This window comes from Leucopleurus acutus, assembly GCF_964270905.1.
Source record: "Leucopleurus acutus genome assembly, chromosome: 12".
Taxonomy (NCBI): domain Eukaryota; kingdom Metazoa; phylum Chordata; class Mammalia; order Artiodactyla; family Delphinidae; genus Leucopleurus; species Leucopleurus acutus.
The window spans coordinates 86,358,599-86,382,459 of record NC_139154.1 but is presented as its reverse complement, the minus strand read 5'-3'; the positions used below and the strand labels follow the sequence as shown (position 1 = coordinate 86,382,459).

Here is a 23,861-nt window from a genome sequence, read left to right as displayed (position 1 = left end):
TCCGAAGTGCGTGCCTTGAGCTAAGTCCCATCTTGCTCCCTTGGTCCACCCTTCCCCTCCCACCATATCCTAAACACCTCTTGACTGCCCTGCAAGGCCCCAGTTCTAGTTCCATCATCTCTCACCTAAATGATCAGAACGTTCCTCTAACTGCGTTCCAGGCTCCCAAATTCTGAGTTATGAGCAAAACAAAAGGTTCTTTCTGTTGCAAACCAGGGCTTTTGGAAGCATCTGTCCGAGTCCCACAGCTCAACTGGTAGAAAGAGGTCCTCTCGGCCAAGCAGGGCACAGGAGAGGCGAGGCGAGGACGGCATACCTGTCAAAGGAGGGCCGCTCCCCTGCGTCGAAAGCATCTCTCAGCTGCTTCACCAGGTTGTCCTGCCCAGGCAGTCGGAAGATGCCCTCTTCGTTCAGGCCGTGCTCCAGGATGAACTCGGCACACTTCTCCACCAGGATGGGCACCAGGTGGGGGCCGAACTTCTGCTCATAGGCCACGGTCTCATCCAAGCGCTGGCCGAACACCGCTGGGAAGAGAAAAAAGCAGAGCCTGCCGGTCACTCTGACTTCCCTTGGAGGAACTGATAGGTCAAAGTGCTTTGTCTAGGTCTTGATTGTCTAAACAAAACACAGAAGACAAATCACACAGAATATTTCCTGGGGCTATAAACTGGGGGAGGTCCACTTGAAGCAGTCTGTCAGTCTTTTTCTGTGTGTCCACATTTATCATATTTAAAATAACAACTCGCTTTTAATGAGTGCTTGTTTTGTGCTAGGAATCATGCTAAATGTGTACACCTTTTCTCATTTAATCTTGACAGGAATCCCATGAGATGTTGATATCATTGTGCCCGCCTTCCGATGAAAGATACTGAGCCTTAGAGGTGCTAATGAACTTGCCGAGGTCAGGGGCCAGCACACGGTACCGTCAGAATTCAAGCCCAGGTAGTAAACTCAAGAGAAGCAATTGAATTCTGCTTGTGTCATGCAGCTTTAAGGCATAATAGTCTATCATGCGGATGTCTCATACTGTATTAAACCATTGCAGCATTTTAAATAATTTACGTTGTTTACCGGGCTCTACTATTATGAACATGGCCACAGCGAACATGGCCACCCCCCCAGCAGAGTTCCTGGAATGTATATAGTGCAATGTATAATTCCTAATTAATTGAGTAATTAACATTTGGATGGATGAACCTAGGCTCTTCCTTCTTTTGGACTATTTCCTTAGGGCATTCTACATTCCCACATGTAGAATTCCTAGTTTAAGTGGTTTGAACATTTTAATGACTACAGTATGCAAATTGCTTTCTAAAAATATTTTTCCAAATTACACTGCCTTCAGTGTAATTCCCTCCCTCCCTCCCTCCCTCCCTTCAGCATGTGTGGACCATCTCCACTGAGCCCTGTCAGCACTTGGCTCTATAATTTCCCCACCCCAGCAGTGTAACAAGGTTTGTTTATAAATCAGGACACTGGTTGGCTGGGCCCCATAGGGCCCCAGGGCCCCATGCCTTTGTGTCCTGGAGATTCAGAAGACAGTCATGGTTTCAGCTCTGTCCTGCCTGGTTTTCTCTCTGGCATAATTAGGGCTCTGTTACACTGACCACTCCAGTCACTAGGATACTGTTCCCAAAGCCCTTTGGTTTCCCCCATGATTCTCTCTGGTTGGTCCCCTTTATCCACTCTCTAACGCGGATGCCACATGTAAAGAGCTGCAGCGATCTCTCTGGAATCCACCGTGTCCTCCCCACTTCCCACTGCCCTAGGCCAGGCTGGACTCCTCTCTCACCTCCCCCTGCTATGGTCTCCTCTCCTGTAATTGTTCAAAACCCTCCTGCTATTGAAACAACTGGTCTACCTGAGCACGTTTGTCCTTGTTTTTAATAGTCACCCACTTCTTCCCCCATTGCCACAGCAGCGATTTTCAAATTCCCCCTTCAAAGCTCCAGGGGTTCCTCAGAGGCCCCTCAGATGCTGAGAGGTGAGAGCATTTCGGAGGAGCTGAGCACGTGGGCCTCCCTCCTCCCTCCTCCCAACCTGACCTGCTGGGTTGTTGTCTGTTTTACTTACAGCATTCCAGTGAGACTGTTTGCTTAAATATTTCTGTGGCTAAAATTTGAAAACCAGGTTGGCATTTGTACTGGCTCCTCCTACCTACCTTTCTGCCTGATCTGACACCTCAACCTGATGATCTCAAAGCCCACAGTGCTCTCTAGTCCTCATGCCCTTGCTGAGGCAGTCTGTTTATCTCTCCCTTCCCTGTCTACTAAGATTCTATGTGTTCCTTGACCCAACTCAATATCACCACCTCTGCCAAGTTTTCCCTGACCCAGCCCGAGGGGCTCCATTGCCACTCTGTGCACCTGTATCCCTTCTGTAATACCCCAATCCCTTTTCCACTGTGCTATTGTCATTTGTAAGTACTGTGCCCTCTGCAAGACTGTAGACTTCCTGAGGCCGGGAGTATGGGGAGGGGTCTCTTGTTATTATCTTGTTTAGCATGGGGCCTGGCTCAACGTAGACAGTCAACCAGTTTTGCTGAATTACTTAATGAATGATGTCATCTTTAAGCAAGTGCTTTCCGTGATTCATGACAATTTGGGCATTTCTATAGTTTAAACAATAGTAGGGACCCCATCAGTAAATGAATCCAGCTTCACACTAACATCTATTGAGTGCCCTGCATGTGTTAACAGCAGGTCACGTGAAATGGGTTATACAGAAAAGGAGGGACTGTAAGATGTGGTTCTCACTTTCAATTAGCTTACTACCAAGTTATGAAAATGAAAGGACTCCATGCAGAATAATGAGAAACAGTTAGAGGATGTGAGGAACTATACAGCCTTAGGTTTCTGTTTTCACCAAACTGGAAGGAAATGATTAAAATGATCTGACTCAAAACACAGACGAGGAGACATTTGTAAAATTCCCTTTGAGGGGTCCAGGGAGGGCACCTCAAAGGGAGAAGCAGATGTGTTTCAGAGCAGTTGAAACTTGGGCTCAAGGAGCCCACTGGATGCCCATGGAGAAGGATACCGTCATGGAGACGTCAGAGCTATCAAACATGATCTCCAACTCTGAGGTCCCGAGGCAGACGATCTGGAATCAAGTTCCTTCTTCCAGCCCTCTGCACAGCCAGCCCACCAGCTTTTCTCCTCAACCGAGTCTCTCAGCCGTGTCCTGTGTTCATCTTCTCTTCCTCCCATGTCCACAGTCAGGCCTTTCAATGTCATTCTCCTCAAGACACTCATTTTCCAACATTCCTTTTCCGTCCAGCATCTCCACCACCCCCTCCATGCCTTTCTCAGGCCGCAGACGTACAGAGCATACCGATCTCCACAAGACCTTCAGTCCAAATCTTCACCACGCAATCCCCTCCCCTCTGCCTCAGCAGGTGACCTTGTCTCCTCCTTTGCTTATCTCCCCAAATGAAGGGCATCATGAGAGAGCCCCCTGGTCTCCAGTCTCTGCCTCTCCTATCCTTCCTCCTCTGTCCGTCTGTCTGTCCTCTCTCAGGGGAAGAAAAGTACCCTATGCTTTCCTCTAAGATGATGTTTCTTGAACTGTGGGTTCCATCCTTTTCACCTCTCCTAGGTCTTCACTCCTCTTTTATATCTTAGATTGAAAGAGCATGTGAGTCTAAGTCTTTACCAATTTATTAAAGAAACATCTCCCACCCCTGCTCTCATGCAATCAACTAATACCTGCTTTTCTTCTCTTCACCAATATGCTCATAGAAAAACATGTCTACTTCTGGAGAGAGTCATCCACCCTCATAGCCTCTACTGTTTCCCTTGTTATTCATGTAAACTCTCAATCCATCTCAACCTTGTTTCACAAGCTGCATCTTCCCATCCAATCTGCTCACTAAGATTTCTAGTGCCCTCCTAATGGCCAGATCAGACCTATGTTCATTCCACACTCTACTGGTCTTCTCTGAAGACTCTGTGGTATTGATTCTCCTTCCTTCCCCAAGACTTTCTTCTTATGTGGCTGTGAAGCAGTCCACCCTCATTCTAGTCTCATCTCTCTGCAAGCTGCTCTGTAGGCTCCAGTACTTGCCCTTCCTCCACCTGCCCCTTCAGTGTGTCATCTCCTAGCATTCCGACTCAGACTTCTCCTCACTCTAGATGTTATCCTTGCGAAAGTTCATGCAACTCCATGCATTTGGATATCACCTATAAACTGACACATAAATCCGCATACCTGGTCCAATCTCTCTCTATATATCATCTCTATCTCCCTCATTTCTTTCTGTTCCTCTTCTGTGCCTATAAGCCCAACATCTGATGGCAGCCCTCCCACTGTCTTCTCCAATCTCACTCTCAACCCGTCCCCAACTCTCCCATATCACTGCTTCTCCTACACACTTCCCCACAGGCAATAGCCTTCAATCAATCAAGCAGTCAAGCGGCACACATTCTCCTAGACCTTGAGAGTACAAAGCCAGTAACACAAGGTACCCGCCCTCAACTAATCCAGTTAGCAAAAGTGTGAGCCTTCGAAGTATCTGCAACAACCCTCCTTCCTTCTTAACAGATCAGGACCTTTTAAATCCCCTTTAAACTCTTTCTCTTCTCTATCCTCGCTCGTACTGTCCACATTATTGTAATGGTTTCTTTTGCAGTTCTTTTTCTTGCAAATTCCTTCCACTGCAACTCATGAAATCATTTGGCAAATATAGACTGAGCGTCTGCTGTGGACCAGCTTCTTTGGTAGCTGGAGATTATGATAGAAAGAAGGAAAAATAGTCTTCCTCTTAAAAACTCTGGAGTGAAGGGGCTTCCCTGGTGGCACCGTGGTTGAGAGTCCGTCTGCCGATGCGGGGGACACGGGTTCGTGCCCCGGTCCGGGAAGATCCCACATGTCGCGGAGCGGCTGGGCCCGTGAGCCATAGCCGCTGAGCCTGCACATCCGGAGCCTGTGCTCCACAACGGGAGAGGCCACAACAGTGAGAGGCCTGCGTACCGCAAAAAACAAAAACAGAAAATCTCTGGAGTGAAAGCCCTCCCTCCTGCCCACCTGGAAATCTGATTTTCCTGCAGCCTGAATTCAAACACCTTCTTCTAAGAGGGAACCGGTTACTCCCTCTGCTGTGCTCATGGCGTTCCCTGTGCATACCTCATCGCTTCTCGTGTCCCTTTATGATGATTTAGTTAAGCATCTCTCTTCCACTGGACTGTGGGCTCCTCAGAGGCAGACAGCCTGCCTGGCTCACCATCTATTTTTACCTCCTGGCACAGAACTTGCCACACGACAGACTCGTCCTCAAAGTGATGTTACCTGCTATCTTCCATTCCTCCTGTTGCCCATCTCTCCTCTCCTAAATGTACTCTTCTCAGCACTTCCTCAAACTTGGGCTTGTCAAAGAAATCAATGGCCTCTACGTTTCTAAAATCCAAGGTCAAATTCTTAGTCTTTATCTGAACTGCTCCATCAGCAACATGTGACCCAGCAAATCACCCCTCCTTCTTGAGACAATTTCCCACGTGACTTTTGGTTCTCCATTTATTTGTTTGGCCTCTCGTTCCCTGCCTCCTTCGATGATTCCTCCTTCCTCCCTGTCCTCTAAAGGTTGCAGTGTCTCAGACCTTTCCTTCTGCATCTGCGTCTACTTCATAATCTCACGGCTTTAAATATCACCCATATGTCAAAGGTTCCAAACTTTCCATCTCCAGCCTAGAAATCAGTCCAAGTTATTCTTACCAAGAAATGACCACGACCTGCTCTAGAGACATCAGGACCCACAGGTCCCTTCTAACATGAGAGAAAGGGCATCCTTGTTTGTTCAGTTTGTCTAGGTCAGGGTTGGTCACTTTTCATCTCACATCGCATATGATGAACTCCATATCCCTGGAACTCCAAAGACCGAATCGTGAGTTTTACCTACTGCTGACTTGTGGATCCTAATTGCTACCCTTTGATCCTGGGTGGACATGAAAGAGTCTAAATATAAGGGAATAGATGAACCAAAAAAATCCAGGGAAACTAGGGAAGGGACCAGTGATGGAGGAAGACGGCAGACAGGTGCTCAACGACCATTTCCCACCCCAAGGATTCCGAGAGGTGAAACCCAACTCCCCCTTCTGTGCCAAGCCCTCCTAGCTTGCACTCAGTCCTTCAGGGAACTAGTGCCCTACTACCCTTTTTAACCTCTGCCGGCCACGCATCCACCCGGAACTGCTCATCGCTTTGGACCCGTCACGCTTAACAGACGCATTTCCATCTAAACAGGTACAAATCTTATTAATTATAATATGTAATCTAATTATTAATACATTTAATTAATTAAGCTAATTTATGACAGACTACCCTAAAAGCTTTCACGTGTGCTCTCATTTAGTCCTCATAAGAACCCTACAGTTGTTCCATTTCATAGATGAGAAAACTGAGACTCAGATTAGGAATCTGTCCAAGGTCCTATTTGCCCTGTGATTCTAAAATCAGTACTTTAATCCTTCTTGTTTAAACTCAGTGGAATAAAATTGTCTAGGTGAAATTTCAGACAGCAGCAAGGCTCAAGGGAAGAGAGAGAGGGGTGAGCTGCGCCGTTTGTACTCACGAGCCATCCTCCATTCTTTACTTCTTAAGCCCTCTCCCCAGATTTGCTGGAAAACCCCAGAACACTGTGTTGGTTCCGGTAAGCAAAAGTAGAAAGATTAGCTGTCACCTCCCTTCTAACGTAGCTCCTACTTCATCATCGCTCCAACACTCCTGGATTCAGGACAAGAGCCCCTCCCACCCCACCTCCAGTCCGGCGCAGGTCACCGAGAGCCCACCCTGCCCCCCTCCTCCCTCTCCCCACTGGCCCCGTCCCCAGAGGCTCAGTCCCAGGAGCATCCCCCTCTCAGACGGGAGAGGGAAGGGGAGCTGGGCGAAGTGTCTTTTCGTGGAAGAATTGAATCACAAAAATAGGAAAGAAATACCTTTCTTTTGGAGCTTGGGGGTTTTCTTCCTGAAATTCCAGCAAAAGGGCAGTGCCAGGGCAGGAAAGCCACAGCCCAGTTCCCACCGCGGCATCCTGGGAATATGAGGCATGGCGGGGGCCGAGGAATCGTACTTTCTGCTGGGCCAGGCTCAGACCTTCCCTCCTCCCCAAGCTGCAAGAACCATCCCCTCTTGCTTCCAGATCAACACATGCTTGTCAATACTGCTCAGGTTCTGATTCCGGCACTGAAACCATGGGATGTGTCGGCACCTGCCCCGGCCCTCCCTTCCTCCTTCCCACACTGCTTCTCCTCCCCACTCACCTTTACACACATGACTCTTGGCTTTTAAAGAGTGAACATAAAGCTGTCAAGGCCCCCGCAATAAAAATAAGTGCCTCCTTTTACTTAGCAGCGAATTGTCAACTGCCATTCAAGGAATACCAGGGACGTGGGTTAAAAAAAAAAAGAAAAATCCCACACACAGCCCTTACCAACATCACTCCATATATCAAAGCCTCTGGCAGGAACACAGGATTTCACTTAGCGCTGATGAAGCCAGCCTACCCTTCCCTGGAAGTGACTGAGTTGCATGTGGCTCAGTGGAGCGTTCAGAGAGAAGCATCTTGGAGGTGGTTGCCGGGTAAAATGAGATGATTTCCCCCCTCCCATTGAGAAGATTCAGCAAAGAGTGCAGCAGGCCAACTAGACATGCCCAGGAGACTTGAAATGGACTCTCAGCGTCATGGGCAGGATAGGCAGGGGCAGGGAAGGACTGCCAGGAAGGGTCCTGGGCAGTGTGATGCTGCCAACCAAGTTCACCCTTCCATGCGCTCCTAGGAAAGGAGGACTCATCTTTGACACCACAGTCTCCTTCCATGTCAAATTCGCTCCCATGTCCTGGCAATGCTACCACAGAAACAAGCAAGCCTGTTTACTTCTCTCCACCTCCACCACCCCCACCCTCATCCAGGCCACTTTAGGATGAAGACCCACATCTTTAACATAGCTATCTCCACTGTTCTCACCTTCCTCTCACTCCAGAGCCCATTCTCCTTTCTGCCACAGGACCTTTGCACATGCTATTCCTCTGACTGGGACACTGCTCCTCTTCCCCCTTCTCTGCCTAGCTGGTCTCTACTGGCCTTTCAGATAGAAGCTTAATCACCACTAGTTCAGGGACGCCTTCCCTGAACTTCTTAACAAAGACATTTCTTTTTCCCCTACATAGCATCATGAGTTTTTTCTTCATGGTACTTTTCGCCGTTGTAATTTTATGGTTTTCCTTGGAGTTTTTGTTTCCTTTCTGTGTCTTCTGCTAGACTGTGATCTCCTTGAAAGTAGAGACTTTGTCTTTTCTTTTTTTCTCTGTTCTTCTCTCTCTCATTGTTGTACTCCTGGTGCTGGTGCCGTGCTTGGCACGTGACACATGCTCAAGAAATATTTGTTGAGTAAATGAATTAAATAAGTATCCGTCTGGTGTTAGGATCTCAGGGGAAGGGAGGTGAGGGAATTATTGAAAATAAATAAAAATCATCCCTCGTAATGTCCCATTTAGCCACAGAGAAAAAGCAGGACACGTGAGGTAACAGTGAATCACAGAGACCACACTCCCACAGGCTACGCTGGGCTGTGGGTTGTGAAATCTTGCTCTGAAGGCTGCAGAGACCTAAAGAAATGAGAGGGAGAAAGGGAACCTGAGGCATAGAACAATTCCGTATTTATATGATCCATACCTAGTGCTGGCAAACACACAAAGACGCTTAAACCACGCGACCTGCCCCAGGGTCTTTCAACCTGCTTGGGTGGAGCAGAATTATGCGTAATTTAGTGCCGTGCTTCTGCGCCCAGCGATGGCCCAAGGAAAACTTCAGAGGCCATCCTCCAGAGGAAGAAGGCAAAGCAGGTCCTGACTGAGTAACAATTAGCAGGGTGGCTGCCAGCCTCCTGGGAATGGGATGGAGACCAGGTTTCAATGCGGAGATCCAGGGAAGGCAGAGCCCCCTTACTAAAAGGAGGAGGCGGTTTGGAGAAAGTGGGCAGCTGGGAGCCTGGGAACAAGTCACCTGAAGTTGAGGTGTGATCACCTCCCTTCCCTTTCTCCTACGTAATTTGGGACAACCTAGAACTGCATCCAGAATTTCTGGGAAAAAATTAATCTAACCTTTCCAGCTGGGCCCTTAAGAAAAGGTAGGAAAAGAAAGAAAGAAAGAAAGAAAAAAGGGAGTGAGAGAGAGAGAGATAAATTGGCTGTCTAGGAAGGAAAAGGCTGGAACACCCAGATGCACCAAAGAGCTGCTCTCCAAGGTGCAATATTGTGATTTATAATAATAAATATTTTTTCGTCTTCCACCCACTTCCTGGCACAGAGTTCCTAAAACTCTTCAAATTTCCTGTGATGAGAGCGATAAAGTATCTTTCGTTACGTTAAAGAGGTAATTTTTGGATCCCAGCTAAGGATGGGGGCTGGTTGCCGGGGGAACCAACCATGTGATTATTGGTTTGGAACTTTCAGTCCCACCCACCAGGGAGGGGAGAGGGGCTGATGATTGAGTTCAATCACCAATGGCCAATGATTTACTCAATCGTGCCTATGTACTAAAGCCTCCAGAAAAGCCCGAAAGGATGTGTTCAGAGGGTTTCCGGGTTGGTGAACCCAAGGAGGTGCAGGCAGAATGGCGCTGGGAGAGGGCATGGAAGCTCTGTGCCTGTTCCCCATACCTTCTATATGCGCCTCTTCTATCTGGTTGTTCCAGAGCTTTGTTCTATTATAATAAGCCAGTAATCTAGTAAGTAAACTGGTTTCCTCTGTTCTGTGGTCTACTCTAGCAAATTATTTGAACCCGAGGAGGGGGTTGTGGAACTTCCTATCTGTAGCTGGTTGGTTACACGCACAGGGTACAATCTGGACTTGCCATAGGCATATGAGGGCAGTTTTGTAGGACTGAGCCATTAACCTGTGAAATCTGAAGGTGTCTCCAGGTAGATAGCATCAAAATTGAGTTAAATTGTAGAACACCGAGCTGGTGTCCAAGAATTGCTTAGACGTGTGGGGAGCCCTCCCCCTCTCCCCAACACGCACCCACTGGAATTGGTCCCAGAATCAAATCGGACAAGGTAAGAGACATGTCCAGAGTCAGCTCAGATGCAGGAGGAGCTGCGGGGAAGAAGTTAGGTATGCCACGGGAAACATGTGGACCCTCTCTCCCATCAGGGGAGCCAGAAAAGGAGTCAGGGCAGGAAGAAGCCTCAGCTCTGCAGAATTGGCATGAGAATGACTTGGTGGGGAAGGGGTTCAATGTGAAACGGCACGATCAGGGGAAGGCTCACTGAAGTGAAGTTTGAGCAAAGACCTGAGGAAAGCAAGGGACCAAGCCGTGCAGCACCCTGGGGAAGGAGGGTTCCAGACAGAGGAAGCAGCTAGTGCAAGGGCCGTGAGGCAGGAGTGTACCTAGGGTGTTTGGGGAAGAGCAAGGAGGCTGGTGAAGCTGGAGTGAAATGGGCACTGGAGAGGGTTCTAGAAAACAAGGTCAGAGAGGTCATGGGGGTGGGGGCAGATTGTGGAGTCATTATAAGGCTTCTGACTTTTCCTCTGAGAAAGGAAGCTATTAGACAGTGATGAGCAGAGAAGGGTCTTGAGATGACAGGTTTAATAGGTTCACTCTTCTCTCTGTTGAAAACAGACTAGAAGAAGGCGAGCCTGGGAGCGTGGAGAGAGTTTGGAGACCACTGTTGCAATTCGAACAAGGCAGTCTGGCGCCTCAACCAGGATGGCAAGTAACAAAGGTGGTGAGAAGTGGGTAGGTTCTGGGTGGGAAAAGTCATAGAAGATTTCATGAAGAGCTGCAAAAAGACAGCAGCAACATACCTCAGTGACTTTCCAGAGTGTGAGGGGGCACACACTGCCGATCTAGTAGACCCAGATCAGAGGCATTTTACAAGGCGAAAGAGGGCCTCCCCAGGGGCAGGAGCCCCAGCCCTGCCCCGCGACGGCTGGGTCCCTTGGACAAATCGTTTACTTCCTCAGGACTGAAGTTTCCTGACTTACAAACAAGAAGAGCAAATGTCTGACTTGTCCCAAGACCTCAGACTGGACTCTGCTGTCTTAAAATGCCTTCTCATCCTGAGATCTCTGATTTTGGTTCAATCTGAGATGCCACATCAAATCCAAACCTTGTTCTTTGAATACATAAATAGTGCTGGACTCTTATTTCTCCTCGCTTGGACTTTCCTCTGCCTACAGGACTTACGCTTGACTTGCTTCTGACGGTGGTGGCCTCCAAGTGGGGTGAGGGAGAAATCCCCATGTGGGTTATGACCGTTGCAACGGTTCACCCTGACAAGGCTGAGCAGAGCACCACACGGGGCATAGATGCCGGTCACAGTGCCTCCACAGCATTTTTATTTATTTTTTTGCGGTACGCGGGCCTCTCACGGTTGTGGCCTCTCCCGCTGCGGAGCACAGGCTCCGGACGCGCAGGCTCAGCGGCCATGGCTCACGGGCCCAGCCGCTCCGCGGCACGTGGGATCTTCCCGAACCGCGGGGCACGAACCCGTGTCCCCTGCATCGGCAGGCGGACTCTCAACCACTGCGCCACCAGGGAAGCCCTCCACAGCATTTTGGCTCAGAACAGGTACATAATTTAGACGACATGTGCTACCCTTGTCGCTGCAGACAGCCTAAAGCACTGGACCAGGGAAAACAGAAAATGTCAGCCCTCACACAATCCAGGGCAGTAAGGAAGGTCACAGGTCAGACCATCCAGGCTGAGCAGCACACAACAGAGCTTTAATAAATAAACCGCTCATCTCAACCTGATTAGCACCATAAAAAATACTGTGTTTAGGAACTGGGAAATGGTTAATGAAACTACACTCCTCTTCTTTGCAATAGGTTGCAGCTGTTTGTATGAGGCAGGCACTCAAATTAGGCTGTCCCATCCAAGTCACTTCTTTTCTCGCAGCCCTTCCTGGGCAGGTCACTGGCCACAGGACTTCCTCCCTGCCCCAGATCCTGACCACAGCTGAGCCAGGAGTTTGGAAGGGGGAGGCACTAGAGGCTGAGCTCAGCCTCTGCTGGTACTCCAGGGATAAATATAGGATAGCCGGGGCTGGCACAGCAGTATTTGGGAGGGGCGTGAGCGCCAGAGGGCTGTTAACTAGACAAAAACAGGCAGGCAGAGAAAAGTGGGATGGGAAGCTGCGTGGCCCCAGGGAAACATCAGTTCTCAGCCCCAGTCCCTTCAGTCCTCCTGGAAGTTCCTGCCCTTGGTTTCTTGGAGTAACTTGCCCCTGCCCCGCAAATACCTCTTTCTTGCTTAACATCATTTGGATAAAATTTATCAATTAAGATTATACAGCCCTTTGGGAAAATTAAGCTGGAAAATAAACCGTGTTGAGCTGCATAAATCCTGTGTTTGTCATCCTGAGAAACAAGTATGTATATATGAACACCAGCTGGAAGGAAAATATAAAAACACCTCTGGTAGTCTTAGGAGTGATTGTTTTCCTATATTTTTTCAAATGCCCACAAAATTGTTAAGATGTTCATAATTTTTGAAAGAAGTTATTGGGAAATCAAATAAATATTTAATATTTGAGCTATAACAGCCCCCCCCAAATAATTTCCAAAATAACAGGCAGCATAAGTGATAAATAATCATAAATTATACCGTTATCCTGGAGTTGACACAAATGAGTGTGTTCCTAAAAAAGTTGAAGGAAAGGGACTTCCCTGGTGGCGCAGTGGTTAAGAATTCGCCTGCCAATGCAGAGGACATGAGTTCGAGCCCTGGTCCGGGAAGATCCCACATGCCGTGCAGCAACTAAGCTCGCGTGCCACAACTACTGAGCCTGCACTCTAGAGCCCGCGAGGCACAACTACTGAGCCCACATGCCACAACTACTGAAGCTCGCATGCCTAGAGCCCGTGCCCCACAACAAGAGAAGCCACTGCAATTAGAAGCCCGTGCACCACAACGAAGAGTAGCCCCCGCTCGCCGCAACTAGAGAAAGCCCGCGCGCAGCAACGAAGACCCAACGCAGCCATAAATAAATAAATAAATTTATAAAAAAAAAAAAAAAGTTGAAGGAAAATGGTCACTTGAGATTGCGTCACCAGTTCTTTCATATTTTTATGAAAGGAAAAAACACATACTGGATTCACCTGTTTGTTAATTTCAGATTTTTTTCACATTAGTTATTCACAGGCAGGGCCCTCCTGCAGTGTGGACACAACCCTGAGTGTTCTCAGAGAGCTCAAACACTTGAGCTTGTAACCTTGAACTTGAGCTTATAAACTCAAACACTTGTAACCCAGAAAAGTGTTCAACCTTGAAGTCACTGTGTACCTGTAAGACTGCAGACACAATTTCGGAACCTCTCCTCCTTGTGACCACCCCAATTCTGGACAGCAGCTTTAGTTTCCTGTGTTGATCAGCCTAACTTATGCTTTCAGCATAGATCTTGCCATCAACCTTCTTGGGTTCCCAAACCCCCATAACTGGGCAGGCTCTTGGTACCACTGAAGGTTAGTGCTGCCAGGAACCGGGGTCAGCTGGTCCAACCCGTTCGTTTTACAGATGAGAGCACTGTGTCCAGAGAGGAGAAAGGACTGCTTCAGGGCATCACACACATTTGCCGATGAGTGCAAAGGGCTTGCAGTCCTTCCAGCTAATCTGGAGTTGGCTTTGACATCACTCAGGGAGGGAAGTTAGAGCCTTGGCAATGAGCATGGCCTCAGAGTTGTCCTCTGGTGGTCTTCTTTGAACACTGTTCAAGGAAAGCTCTTGTCTGAAACTACTTCCTTCCCATCCTTGAGATGTCACAGACACCTGTCCAGGAAAGCCTGCAGGAGTCCTTACCTCCAGAGGGTGTGCCAGCGACTCTTCTAAGGAATTTAACCCACTCCTCCATTTCCGCCTGGGAGCTGGCCATGAGGACATAGGAGTCCTGTCCCGTGCGACTCTGGTCACATGAGGCTGGAGGAAGAAGTAACACTAATGAAGGTCGTACATTGGTCAGGGGCCAGAGCAAGGGGCAGCGAGGGGAAGCTGAGCCTGAATTGCTTCTTTGGTCCAATTAAACAAGCAGTCAAACAGCACAAAGGCATCTACTTTTCCTCAGCAGAACTGAGTATCTACGCACCTTTATTGTTTTTGCTGGAGCTCTAATCCTATACACATATCATTGAACTCAGTGGTTTGCAACTGAGATGATTTGGGCTGAGATCTGTCCCCATGGAGGACAGAAGCCATTTCCTCTCAAAAATTAAGAGGAAGTTCAAGGGGCAGTGTCAGTACAAGAGGAGACAGGCTCAGCCCATACGATTCTGAAACCTAAGTCCATCACGCCAATCATGGATACCTTCCTAGGCTACCCTGAGCTCAGCTGTGGGGTTGGAGGAGGGAACAGCAACTCAGGAGGGAGGGGCAATGAGCACCGTGTGCCTTTCTTATGAATCTGTGCCTCCTGTTCAGGATTACTGCCCTCCTGCCTGCATGAAGACATTGCAAGTGGTAGGCTCTCGATACATAGCTGATGGACAAATGAAGTTTGTTAGGATATTCTTTATCGTTTTCACTTTAAACCCAAGATTACACACAGACATCTGTAGTATGTCTTGGGTTGGTGTTATCAAATGGACAAAAGGGTGGAAGAAATGACAAGGGGGCAGAGTGGGGAGAGGAGACCAAGAGAAAGAATAAGAGAAAGTGACAAAGAGAGAAAAATAGGGAGAGAGGAGAGGAGAGGGAGAAGCGGCACATCAAACATAGGTCTGACAAAGTACAAGAAAATAACAGCAATCCCTTTCAATTATAGGATACTATTAAATCTCACATGGCTTTAGGGGACATCAACCCATTCTTCTCAAAATATCAGGGCATTTCCTTCAAAAAGAGCCTGTTTTTCTACCATATGACCCAGCAATTCCACTCCTGGGTATTTATCTGAAAAAAACAAAAACACTAATTTGAAAAGATACATGCACCCCGATGTTCATAGCATTATTTGCAATTCCCGAGATATGGAAGCAACCTAAGTGTCCATTAACAGATGAATGGATAAAGAAGATGAGGTATATATATACAATGGAATATTACTTAGCCACAAAAAAGAACAAAATTTTGCCATTTGCAGCAACATGGATGAACTTGGAGGGCATCATGCTAAGTGAAATAAGTCAGAGAAAGACAAATACTGTATGATATTGCTTACATGTCATACCTAAAAAATACAACAAACTAGTGGATATAACAAAAGAAGAAGCAAACTCACAGATATAGAGAACAAACTAGTGGTTACTAGTGGAGAGAGGGATGGGGAGGGGCAATACGGGGTAGGGGATTAGGAGGGACAAACTATTGGGTATAAAATAAGCTACAGGGATATATTGTACAACATGGGAATATACCCAATATTTTATAATAACTGTAAATGGGTTATAACCTTCAAAAACTGTGAATCAGTATATTGTACACCTGTAATTTTTATAATATTGTACATCAACTATATTTCAACTTTTAAAAAGCTTAAAAAAAAGACCCTGTTCTAGCTGCCCAGTCGGGCCCAAACCTCTATTTTCTTACATAGCAACAAAATACTTTCAAAGTGCCTTTGTTTTCGGTCTCTTCGACCTATCTTAATATTACCCAGCCTCACTTTCTTTTACACTTTGAGACAACCTGATTCTGAATCCATCTTATCACTGGGTCATCAGCTCTTCTGCCCAGAAGGGTCAGCCCATGGAAGTGCTGGTCACTGAGGAACATCCTGAAACTGGGTGTTTCCAGAAGTAAGATGGGCAGTAAAAAGCCCTCAGGGCAGAACTAAAGAATCCCATAGGAAACACAACATCCTTTAGTAATAGAGTAGAGCTCTAGTATCATTTCTACTCTACAAATAATGGAACTGAAGCCCAGAGGTGCAAAGGGCCTTGCCCATTGGTACCCAGTAAGTTACCACCAAACTCAAGGCAAGGCCATGGGTCTTTCTCCCAATAGTTTCCACCAGCTCATAGTGCTTCAAATTTGACCTTGGCCAAAATTTATCTGGTATCCTTCTCCACCATGCCTACACTCCAGTCTATTACGTTATCAAGAACGTGCCTTCTCAGTTTTCTCTCATTCCTGAGAGATTCCTTTAGTTCCATCATGGCAACACCACTGAGAAATATCCACCTCTCAGGATGTTCCTCAATGACCAGGGCTTCCATGGACTGATCTTTCTGATTAGAAGAGCTGACGACAAGATGGATTGAGAAGTCAGTCATCCCAAAGGGTAAGGAAGGTGAGGCTGGGTAATATTAAGATAGATTCAAGAGACAAGAACCAAAGGGAATTTGAAAATTCTTTGTTACCCTTCAAAAAAATGAATGTTTGGGCACATTGGGGTGCGAGGAAGAGCTGTCTTTGAGGGAAACTGCCTGACGTTAACACAAAGCCCATGAACAGCATCTCTGCCCTCAGGCACATACTTTCTCTGACTTAAACAGTCTGTTCAGCCTGTGTCACCTACTGGGCTGCTACCCCTGTCAGAAAGGAACCTCCCTTCTTTTCTTCCCCTGCCTAAGGAACTCCTATCCATCCTTTAAAACCTAGTGCAAATGTTATCTTCTCTAAGGACCCTTCCTTCAAACCTCCCCCTCCCACTCCAGATGGAGTGGGGACTCCCTTTTCTAAACCTCTTAACATCCTATCATCACCTCTATCACAGCAGTAGCTAAATTATCCTGAACATTAGTTTCCTTATCATTAAAATTGAATTAATTATTTAATACGTCCAAAGCTAAAGCCCTGATCTTCCACCCAAAACTGGTCACACGCACAAATCTCAGGAAAGCCGTCCTTCCTGTTGTTTACGTGAAAACCTTAGAGTCAATCTTGACTTCTCTTTCCTACATCCAATCCATCAGCAAATGAAGTCCTCTCTAGCTTCAAATTGTGTCCAGAAATTGATCATTTCTCACTCCCTTCATTGTTACTATCACTGACTTGGATAATTACAATAATTATTAGTCTTTTAGTCTCAACTCAAAAGAGTTTTAAAACAAAAGTCAGATCACGTTACTTCTCTGCTCAAAACGTCCCAATGGATTTTCATCCTTGTAGCACAAAAACTAAACTTTTTACACTTGCCTACCAGTGCCTGTAAACCCTGTGCCCACCCCTGACCAAATCACCTACTCTTCTCCCCTCTCAGCACTCCACTGTAAGCACCTTGGCCTCCTTGATGTTTCCTGGACACAAGAAATAGGCTCAGAGACTTTGCACTGGCTGCTCCCCTTCCTGGAATGTTCTTCCTCCAGATGTGCACTTGGCTCACGTCTTGACTTCCTTCCATCTTGGCTCAAAGGTTACCTTCTCAATGATGCCTATTCTTCCCACTCTATTTCAAATGACAAATCAACAGTTGCCATCCCCACCTCATCCAGTACTTTCTCTTTCTTTGCTTTCTTCCCATAATACTTATCCCATAATAAAACTGTTCAATGTTCTCATTTATTTGGTTTGTTTTCAGTCTCCCCCCATTGACTGTAAGCCGCATACAGGCTGTTTTGTTCATTGCTGGATCCCCAGTTCCTACAATAGTGCCCGGCTCGTAGCAGGTGCTCAATAATTTTGGTGTAACATTTCAGAAGGCAGTATGAGAATTAAATGCTACTTATTCTACAGAAGGAATAAACCCCCCATCCCTGATGACTCCCTTTGGGTGGGAGAACAGATAGTTATTCTGCTTGAGAGAGAAGCTTGCCTCAAATTTTTGCCTGCTCCAAGTAAAGAAAAACAACATAACCACAACCAAATTCTTCTCTATGGCCTTTGTGCAGCTAAAACTGGTGATCACAGAGAGGGGGCCCCGATTAGGGAGGCCATTTCTGATGCCAGCGCTGGCCCCTGAGAATTGTCTTGCACAAGAGGACGACAAAAAGAGGAACTGAAAATTCTCTACATCGTAACATAAAGGGTTGTCTCATTTTAGGTTAGGTGGAGCCTTGAGAATGATGGTGTCTTTAGGAAAATGGTTCCCTGCCATACTATTGCTTTAGAATTGTTGTTTGTCCATATGAGTTGAGTGTGTGTATGTGCACGTACACACATGTGTGAATCTGTCCAAGAATTCCCCCAGCAGCCCAGGAGACAGCTCTAAGTGTGAGTGACAATGAGAGGACAAATCTTCATCCTACAGTAACAGCAATCTTCAATTTACTGCAAAGTCCACAGTAAATTTGCAGTTGGAGCTCTCAATAGGGTCACCCCAGATTGAAAAATCAGGTTTTGGGACATGTGTCATCATCAATGGTCACATCCCTTGAATTGTGCTGGGAAAGGGATCCTAGGGATAGAAGAAACCTTGTGGGAAAAGGGTGGGGTTATCCCAGAAAGGAGAGACTGGAAAAGTAGGCTCTTCCTCTGAGGAGGAAGAAAAATGAATAGACTCTCAGATAAAAAGCAAAGGAGTGCCCATGAGGGGGCCACTTGGGAAGAGCTGAACTTTCAAAAAAAAAAAACCTGTTTTTCTTTGTTTTCTATAAATAGTCAGAGCCAGTTTGGGGATTGGTTTCTACATTACAATTTCCTCTAGTTATTGCCAAAACTTTAGACACTTGGCACTGCACCAAGTGCGGCATATATACTTCTTTACTTAATCCTCACTACCATCATCATTGTTCCCATTTCCCAGGTAAAGAAACAGAGGCAAAGAGAAATTAAATTATTAAATTAAATTGTTAAATTAAATAATTGATCACAATTGCACACATAGTAAGTGGCAGGGCCAGGATGTGGCCCCGGGAAGGCTGGCTCCAGATGGGGCGTGTCTACCCTCTCTGCTACACTGACTTTGCCATCAAGTTTCTTATGCACACAGCTGCCTTGTGTGAGAGGTAAGAAGAAATTTAAGGCAAGGGGCACTCAGGGGACATTGGTCTCCCCTGCTGTGTCAGCATGGCAGCAGCAACCTAGCTGCATAGCTGGACCAGCAGCTCTGTAGTTCCTGTTGGTTGGGGGGGGGGCGCTGGTGAAGGAGCAAGAGACAGGGAGGAGAGCCTCAGTGTGACAGACTTCCACAGACACAAGCAAACTTCCCTTGAGACAAACTGAGACAAACTTCCCCTTTCCCCAAATGCATTCGAGGAAGGTAACTCTTGATTAGAAAGAGACACCCTCCAGTGTGTGACTAGCTTGTGCAATAGGTAAATTACAGCGCCTGACATGCAGTAAGTGCTCAGGAAGTCGGAGCTGTCATTTCTTAATAGGTCACAATGAACCATATGAGACTGTTGACTGTCGACCGTTTTTGACCTACCAACATGGAGATTTCACATGGTTCAATTTATAATTTAACTGTTCATTTTATTGTCCCACTCGTCTTCAAAGCTGAGCTCCTTTTAGCGAGCGGGGATGATGCACTTTCCGATCAGTATCCAAGTGTCTAGTGGATACCTGGCTCCGAGCAGGTGCTCGTGAAATGCTTACAGAGCTCAACCGGATGCACACCCACTTAGTTCACGTGTCGTTAATGAACTAGTATGGGACCATTAACTATATACAGAACTATTATGCATTCTTACTAGGTTGGTTGGCTAGCCGGTTGATGGACTCACTGAATGTAACCTTGACTTCTGGGGTCAGAAGTAACATGGGAATGTGATGCACGTCTATCCCACATTTTGTCACCTACCTGGAATGACTTCAAAGACAAACTTCCCCGCTTCTTCTGGGTTTGTGGCGATCTCCTTGATTGTGCTCCCTGGTAGATACATGCAACCCTGAAAGATTGAAAACGAGGCCTTTAAGGTAGCAAAAACATTACCAGCTATGAACTAAAATAAAGTTGGAGGACAGATAGGATAATGATGGGATAGCAGAGAGGAGCATGGAAAGCTGGCATCCCAGCTTCGAAGGGGGCACTTCTGCTACTCAGACCTTGGTGAAATTAAGTGGCGGCTATGTGACAGCAAGCAAGGTGCCTAAAGAGATAGGAGGACAAGGTTCTGACTGGAGAATGAACTGAGAGGATGCCATCACCAACACTTGCCTCTTCCTACTTTCCAAGAGCTAAAATTCCTTGCCAAACAAGACACCTGATCTTTGTGGAAGCCATGCTGAGACTGGGGGGACCATACCACCTGCCGGGCTGCCAAAGGGGGCACTGGGGACTGAACCACAGGTTCATTGAGGCAATGCAGTACTTAGTAGCAGCGAGAGCTTCTGAGCAGCACACTCCAGGTGTCTGTCCCTCTGCTAAGCACCTTGAATGTGTATTATTCGCTTAGTCCTTTAAGCAATTCTCCAGGCAAGGTATTGCTACACAAATTTACAAGTGAGGAAACTGGGGGTCAGAATGGTTCTGTGATTTGTCCAATGTCACAGAGCTAGTAAGTGGCAGAACGGTAATTCATCTCAGAAGTGTGTTCAAACCCTGTGCTCTTCACCATCACAGTGGAAGTGCTGGGACCCAGCAGCTTGATGTCCCTTGAACAGGCAAGGGGAGGGGGATCATGGATCCGTTGTGGGGGAGGGGTGGAGTGAGGGTGGAATTTGTGACCTTACACGTGAATATGTCATCAGAAAACCAAGTCACTTCCACCACGTGTACGCTCATTGCTCTACCATTGACAGTGCATCGTCACATGCAACATCTCCTTAGACCTCAGAACAGCCCCCAAATCAGAAACATGGCAGGATGGCCACTCCCACATTACGGATGAGGAAACCAACACTTTCAAAGTTTAAGTAACAGCACGAGGAGGCACAGTTAATTGTCCTAGAGTTCCTTACTCATAATTTACATTTCACTAGCTGTCGTAGGTAGGGTGTCTGATTCTGAGCTGAGTAAACAGTGATGTCTTGTTTCTAGAACAAACCATGGATGAAAAGGATTGGTAGCAGAAAAGCTATAAAGGAAGAGTCTTAAGGAACTCCCAGATCAGCTCAGAATCCTGAAAGAATAAATGTTTCTTGGGGGTCTATAAATGCAAATGTCTAAGACTGAGTGAGAAAAAGAGTAGAAGCGAAAGCAGAAGAGGAGGGTGGGGTAGAGAAAGGGGAAGAGAAGGAGGGGAAGGAGGGGAGCCGGGGGAAGGAGGACAAGAGAAAAGAAAAAACATTCTGCCTACACTTCTCTAATTTTATTACTTAAAAATAGCCACCACCTACATGCTCCCCGCCATCTTTAAATAATATCAGTGGTCTCAGAAAAAAATGACCCTTAAATTGTGCTGCTGGATGGTATATTCAGGAAATTTAACACAGAGCCTGGCACCTAGTAAGTGTTCAATAAATGGTATTTACATACTTTGTATTTTATTTTTCCTGTTTTTGGATGAAACTATCAAATAATAGTTTAGAGACAAACTTAGGAGAGGCAGGTACCCCTGAAATGACACTTTCTTTATCTTCCTACCAGGCAGTGCTTCCTCCTGTCTGAAAAAACAACATAGTGTTTTATTCTGGTGACATAACTCACAGACATTATTAAAAGTTAAATTATATAAACTTACAATGAAATATTTTATATTAAAAATAAAGGTAGTACTACTCAGAATTCAACACTTTCTAATTCTCTTTTTCTTTTTTTTCTTGCAATTCCCCTGAGACACAATTGACATACCGGACTGTCCAAGTTCAAGGTGCAGAACACAACGATTTGACCCACAGGCGTCATGAAATGATCACCACAATAAGTTTGGTGAACATCCATCATCTCATATAAATACAAAAGAAAAGAGAAAAATTTCTATTTACCTAATTATTTGCTCTATTTTACTATTATTTCTGTTCGTACGGTCATTTACATCAAATCTATCTGTGTGGTAGAAATACTGTCTAACACTGCTACTGTACATCCCTTCTCAACTCTGTGTTCAGGGATGCTGGTAGCTTGAATCAGCCACAGTGGGAGTATTTACACAACAGAAATTGGCAAATGCTGTGTCCAGAGCAACTCCCCTACCACAGGGCTGTTGGTTAAACATTTCCCAGCTCACCCCTGATAGACAACTCTCTGCTCTAACTTCAGAGAAAGCAGATGAGGCAATGGAACATCTAAGCCAGGATTGTCTAAAACCATCATTGTAGCAGAGACATGAGGGCAATTCACTGAGATTCTGTTTTAAACAACTTCCTTGACAAAGAAACTTTTGGAATGAGTTATAGGAAGCTAGGTCATGGACTTACAGGGCATTATACTGTTAGAGCTAGACAGACCTTTCTGAGAACTCAGAGGAAAAACTGCACAGACTGCCTTCTCCTGAACCCCAGGGTCCCCTCGAAGAGCACATACAAGGGTGCATCATAGAGGGCCCCATAATTTACTTAATCATTCTCCTTTGTTGGACATTTGGTCTACTGTTTCTAATTACAAATAGCACTGCATATATCTTATTATTTCTTTTGGATAGCTTCTTAAAACCAGAATGACTGGGTCATTCTGGATATGATATATTTTGGCTTTTAGAAATCTGGCCAAATTGCTTTCTAGAAAGACTGCACCAAGCGTACACATCATCAGTACAAATGAGGGCATTTTTCATCTGATTGCTTTAAGATTACTGGAGTGATTTTTGTTTTTTGAGTTTTTTAGGAATCGGAGTGTATGTGTGTTCTTTTTAAATTTACAACTAATTTATTTTTTAGTCATAGAGAAAGAAGAAAAGTAAAAGTTATGTGTAACTCCGATACTCAGAGATAACTCAGTTAACATCTCTGTGTATTTCTCTCCAAGCCTTTTCCCATAAATTACAGATTCATTGTTTTTTCCCCTCAAGAATTAGCGGGCTTCCCTGGTGGTGCAGTTGTTGGGAGTCCTCCTGCCGATGCAAGGGACACGGGTTCGTGCCCCGGTCCGGCAGGATCCCACATGCCGCGGAGCGGCTGGGCCCGTGAGCCATGGCCGCTGAGCCTGCGCGTCCGGAGCCTGTGCTCCGCAACGGGAGAGGCCACAACAGTGAGAGGCCCTCGTACCGCAAAAAAAAAAAAAAAAAAAAAAAAAAGAATAGGATTAGCATATAAATCATCCTCTGCTGTTAACTGCTTTTTTCAAAGCAATGATATTATGGACATCTTTCAATTTCAAAAAGTATTAATTTAGGGCATCAACAGCTGAATTATATTCTATCGGATAGATATATAAAAGTTGCCTCACATAACTTAGCCCCTACCACCGGGCATTGTTTCCACATCACTATTATAAACCCCTACATTAGAAATGCAGGGTCAAAGAATTTGCATTTCTAAGAGGCATATTACCCTCCAGAAAGGTTGTACAGATTTTCATTTCCACCAGTTGTGCATGAGAATTCCTGTTCCCTGGTCTTTACTAACATTGGAATTTCTAGAAAATCTTTGCCATTTTGATAAGGGGACAATGGTATCTCATTAACTTCCATTGCATGTCTTTAATTATGACTGAGTGGAGTTTTTACATATGCCTTTTGGCTATTACATTTCTTTGGGAAATTGCCCATTTACGTCATTTACTCATTTTCCTATTGCTGTTTCTTATAAGATTTGAGACTATTTTAAATAGGAAGAATAGCTGTTTACAATTTTTTCTGTTTACTTTTGCATTTTCACCTTATTATTTTGGTTTTTAAGGTACAGACGTTTCTATTTATGCAATTAAATCCGTCTTTTCCTTGTGCTGTCTTTGTTGCTATGCTTAAGAAACACCTGCTTCCCAAAGATCACGCAGATAATTACACTTTCTTCTGGGATTTTTATGAACTCGTTTTTACACGTTAAGTCTTTAACCCATCCAGAATCATGAATGGTGTGAAACGTAGTGTGGAAATAGACCTTTATTTTTTCCCAAGAATCTAGTTCACATCTTTCATTTCACGTCTAGATATTTGCAATGTCTATGAATCCCAAAACAATGTTAAATGATAGCATAATGAAAGTATTTTATTTTGAATAGACTTTTCTTTAT

At 45.8% G+C, this 23,861-nt stretch overlaps 1 protein-coding gene across 2 annotated transcripts in view; it reads right to left on the bottom strand.

The window, feature by feature from the left end:
• The window catches only part of ARHGAP25 (Rho GTPase activating protein 25), an 86,228-nt gene that overhangs the window by 19,160 nt on the left and 43,207 nt on the right, over positions 1–23,861 (bottom strand). For both annotated transcript variants that reach the window (XM_082851684.1, XM_082851683.1), the window contains 3 exons: positions 19,611–19,698; positions 13,793–13,909; positions 317–524 (listed from right to left, as the gene is read on the bottom strand). In XM_082851684.1, the coding sequence (XP_082707810.1) occupies positions 317–524; positions 13,793–13,909; positions 19,611–19,698 (413 nt within the window). The remainder of the gene's footprint in view (positions 1–316; positions 525–13,792; positions 13,910–19,610; positions 19,699–23,861) is intronic.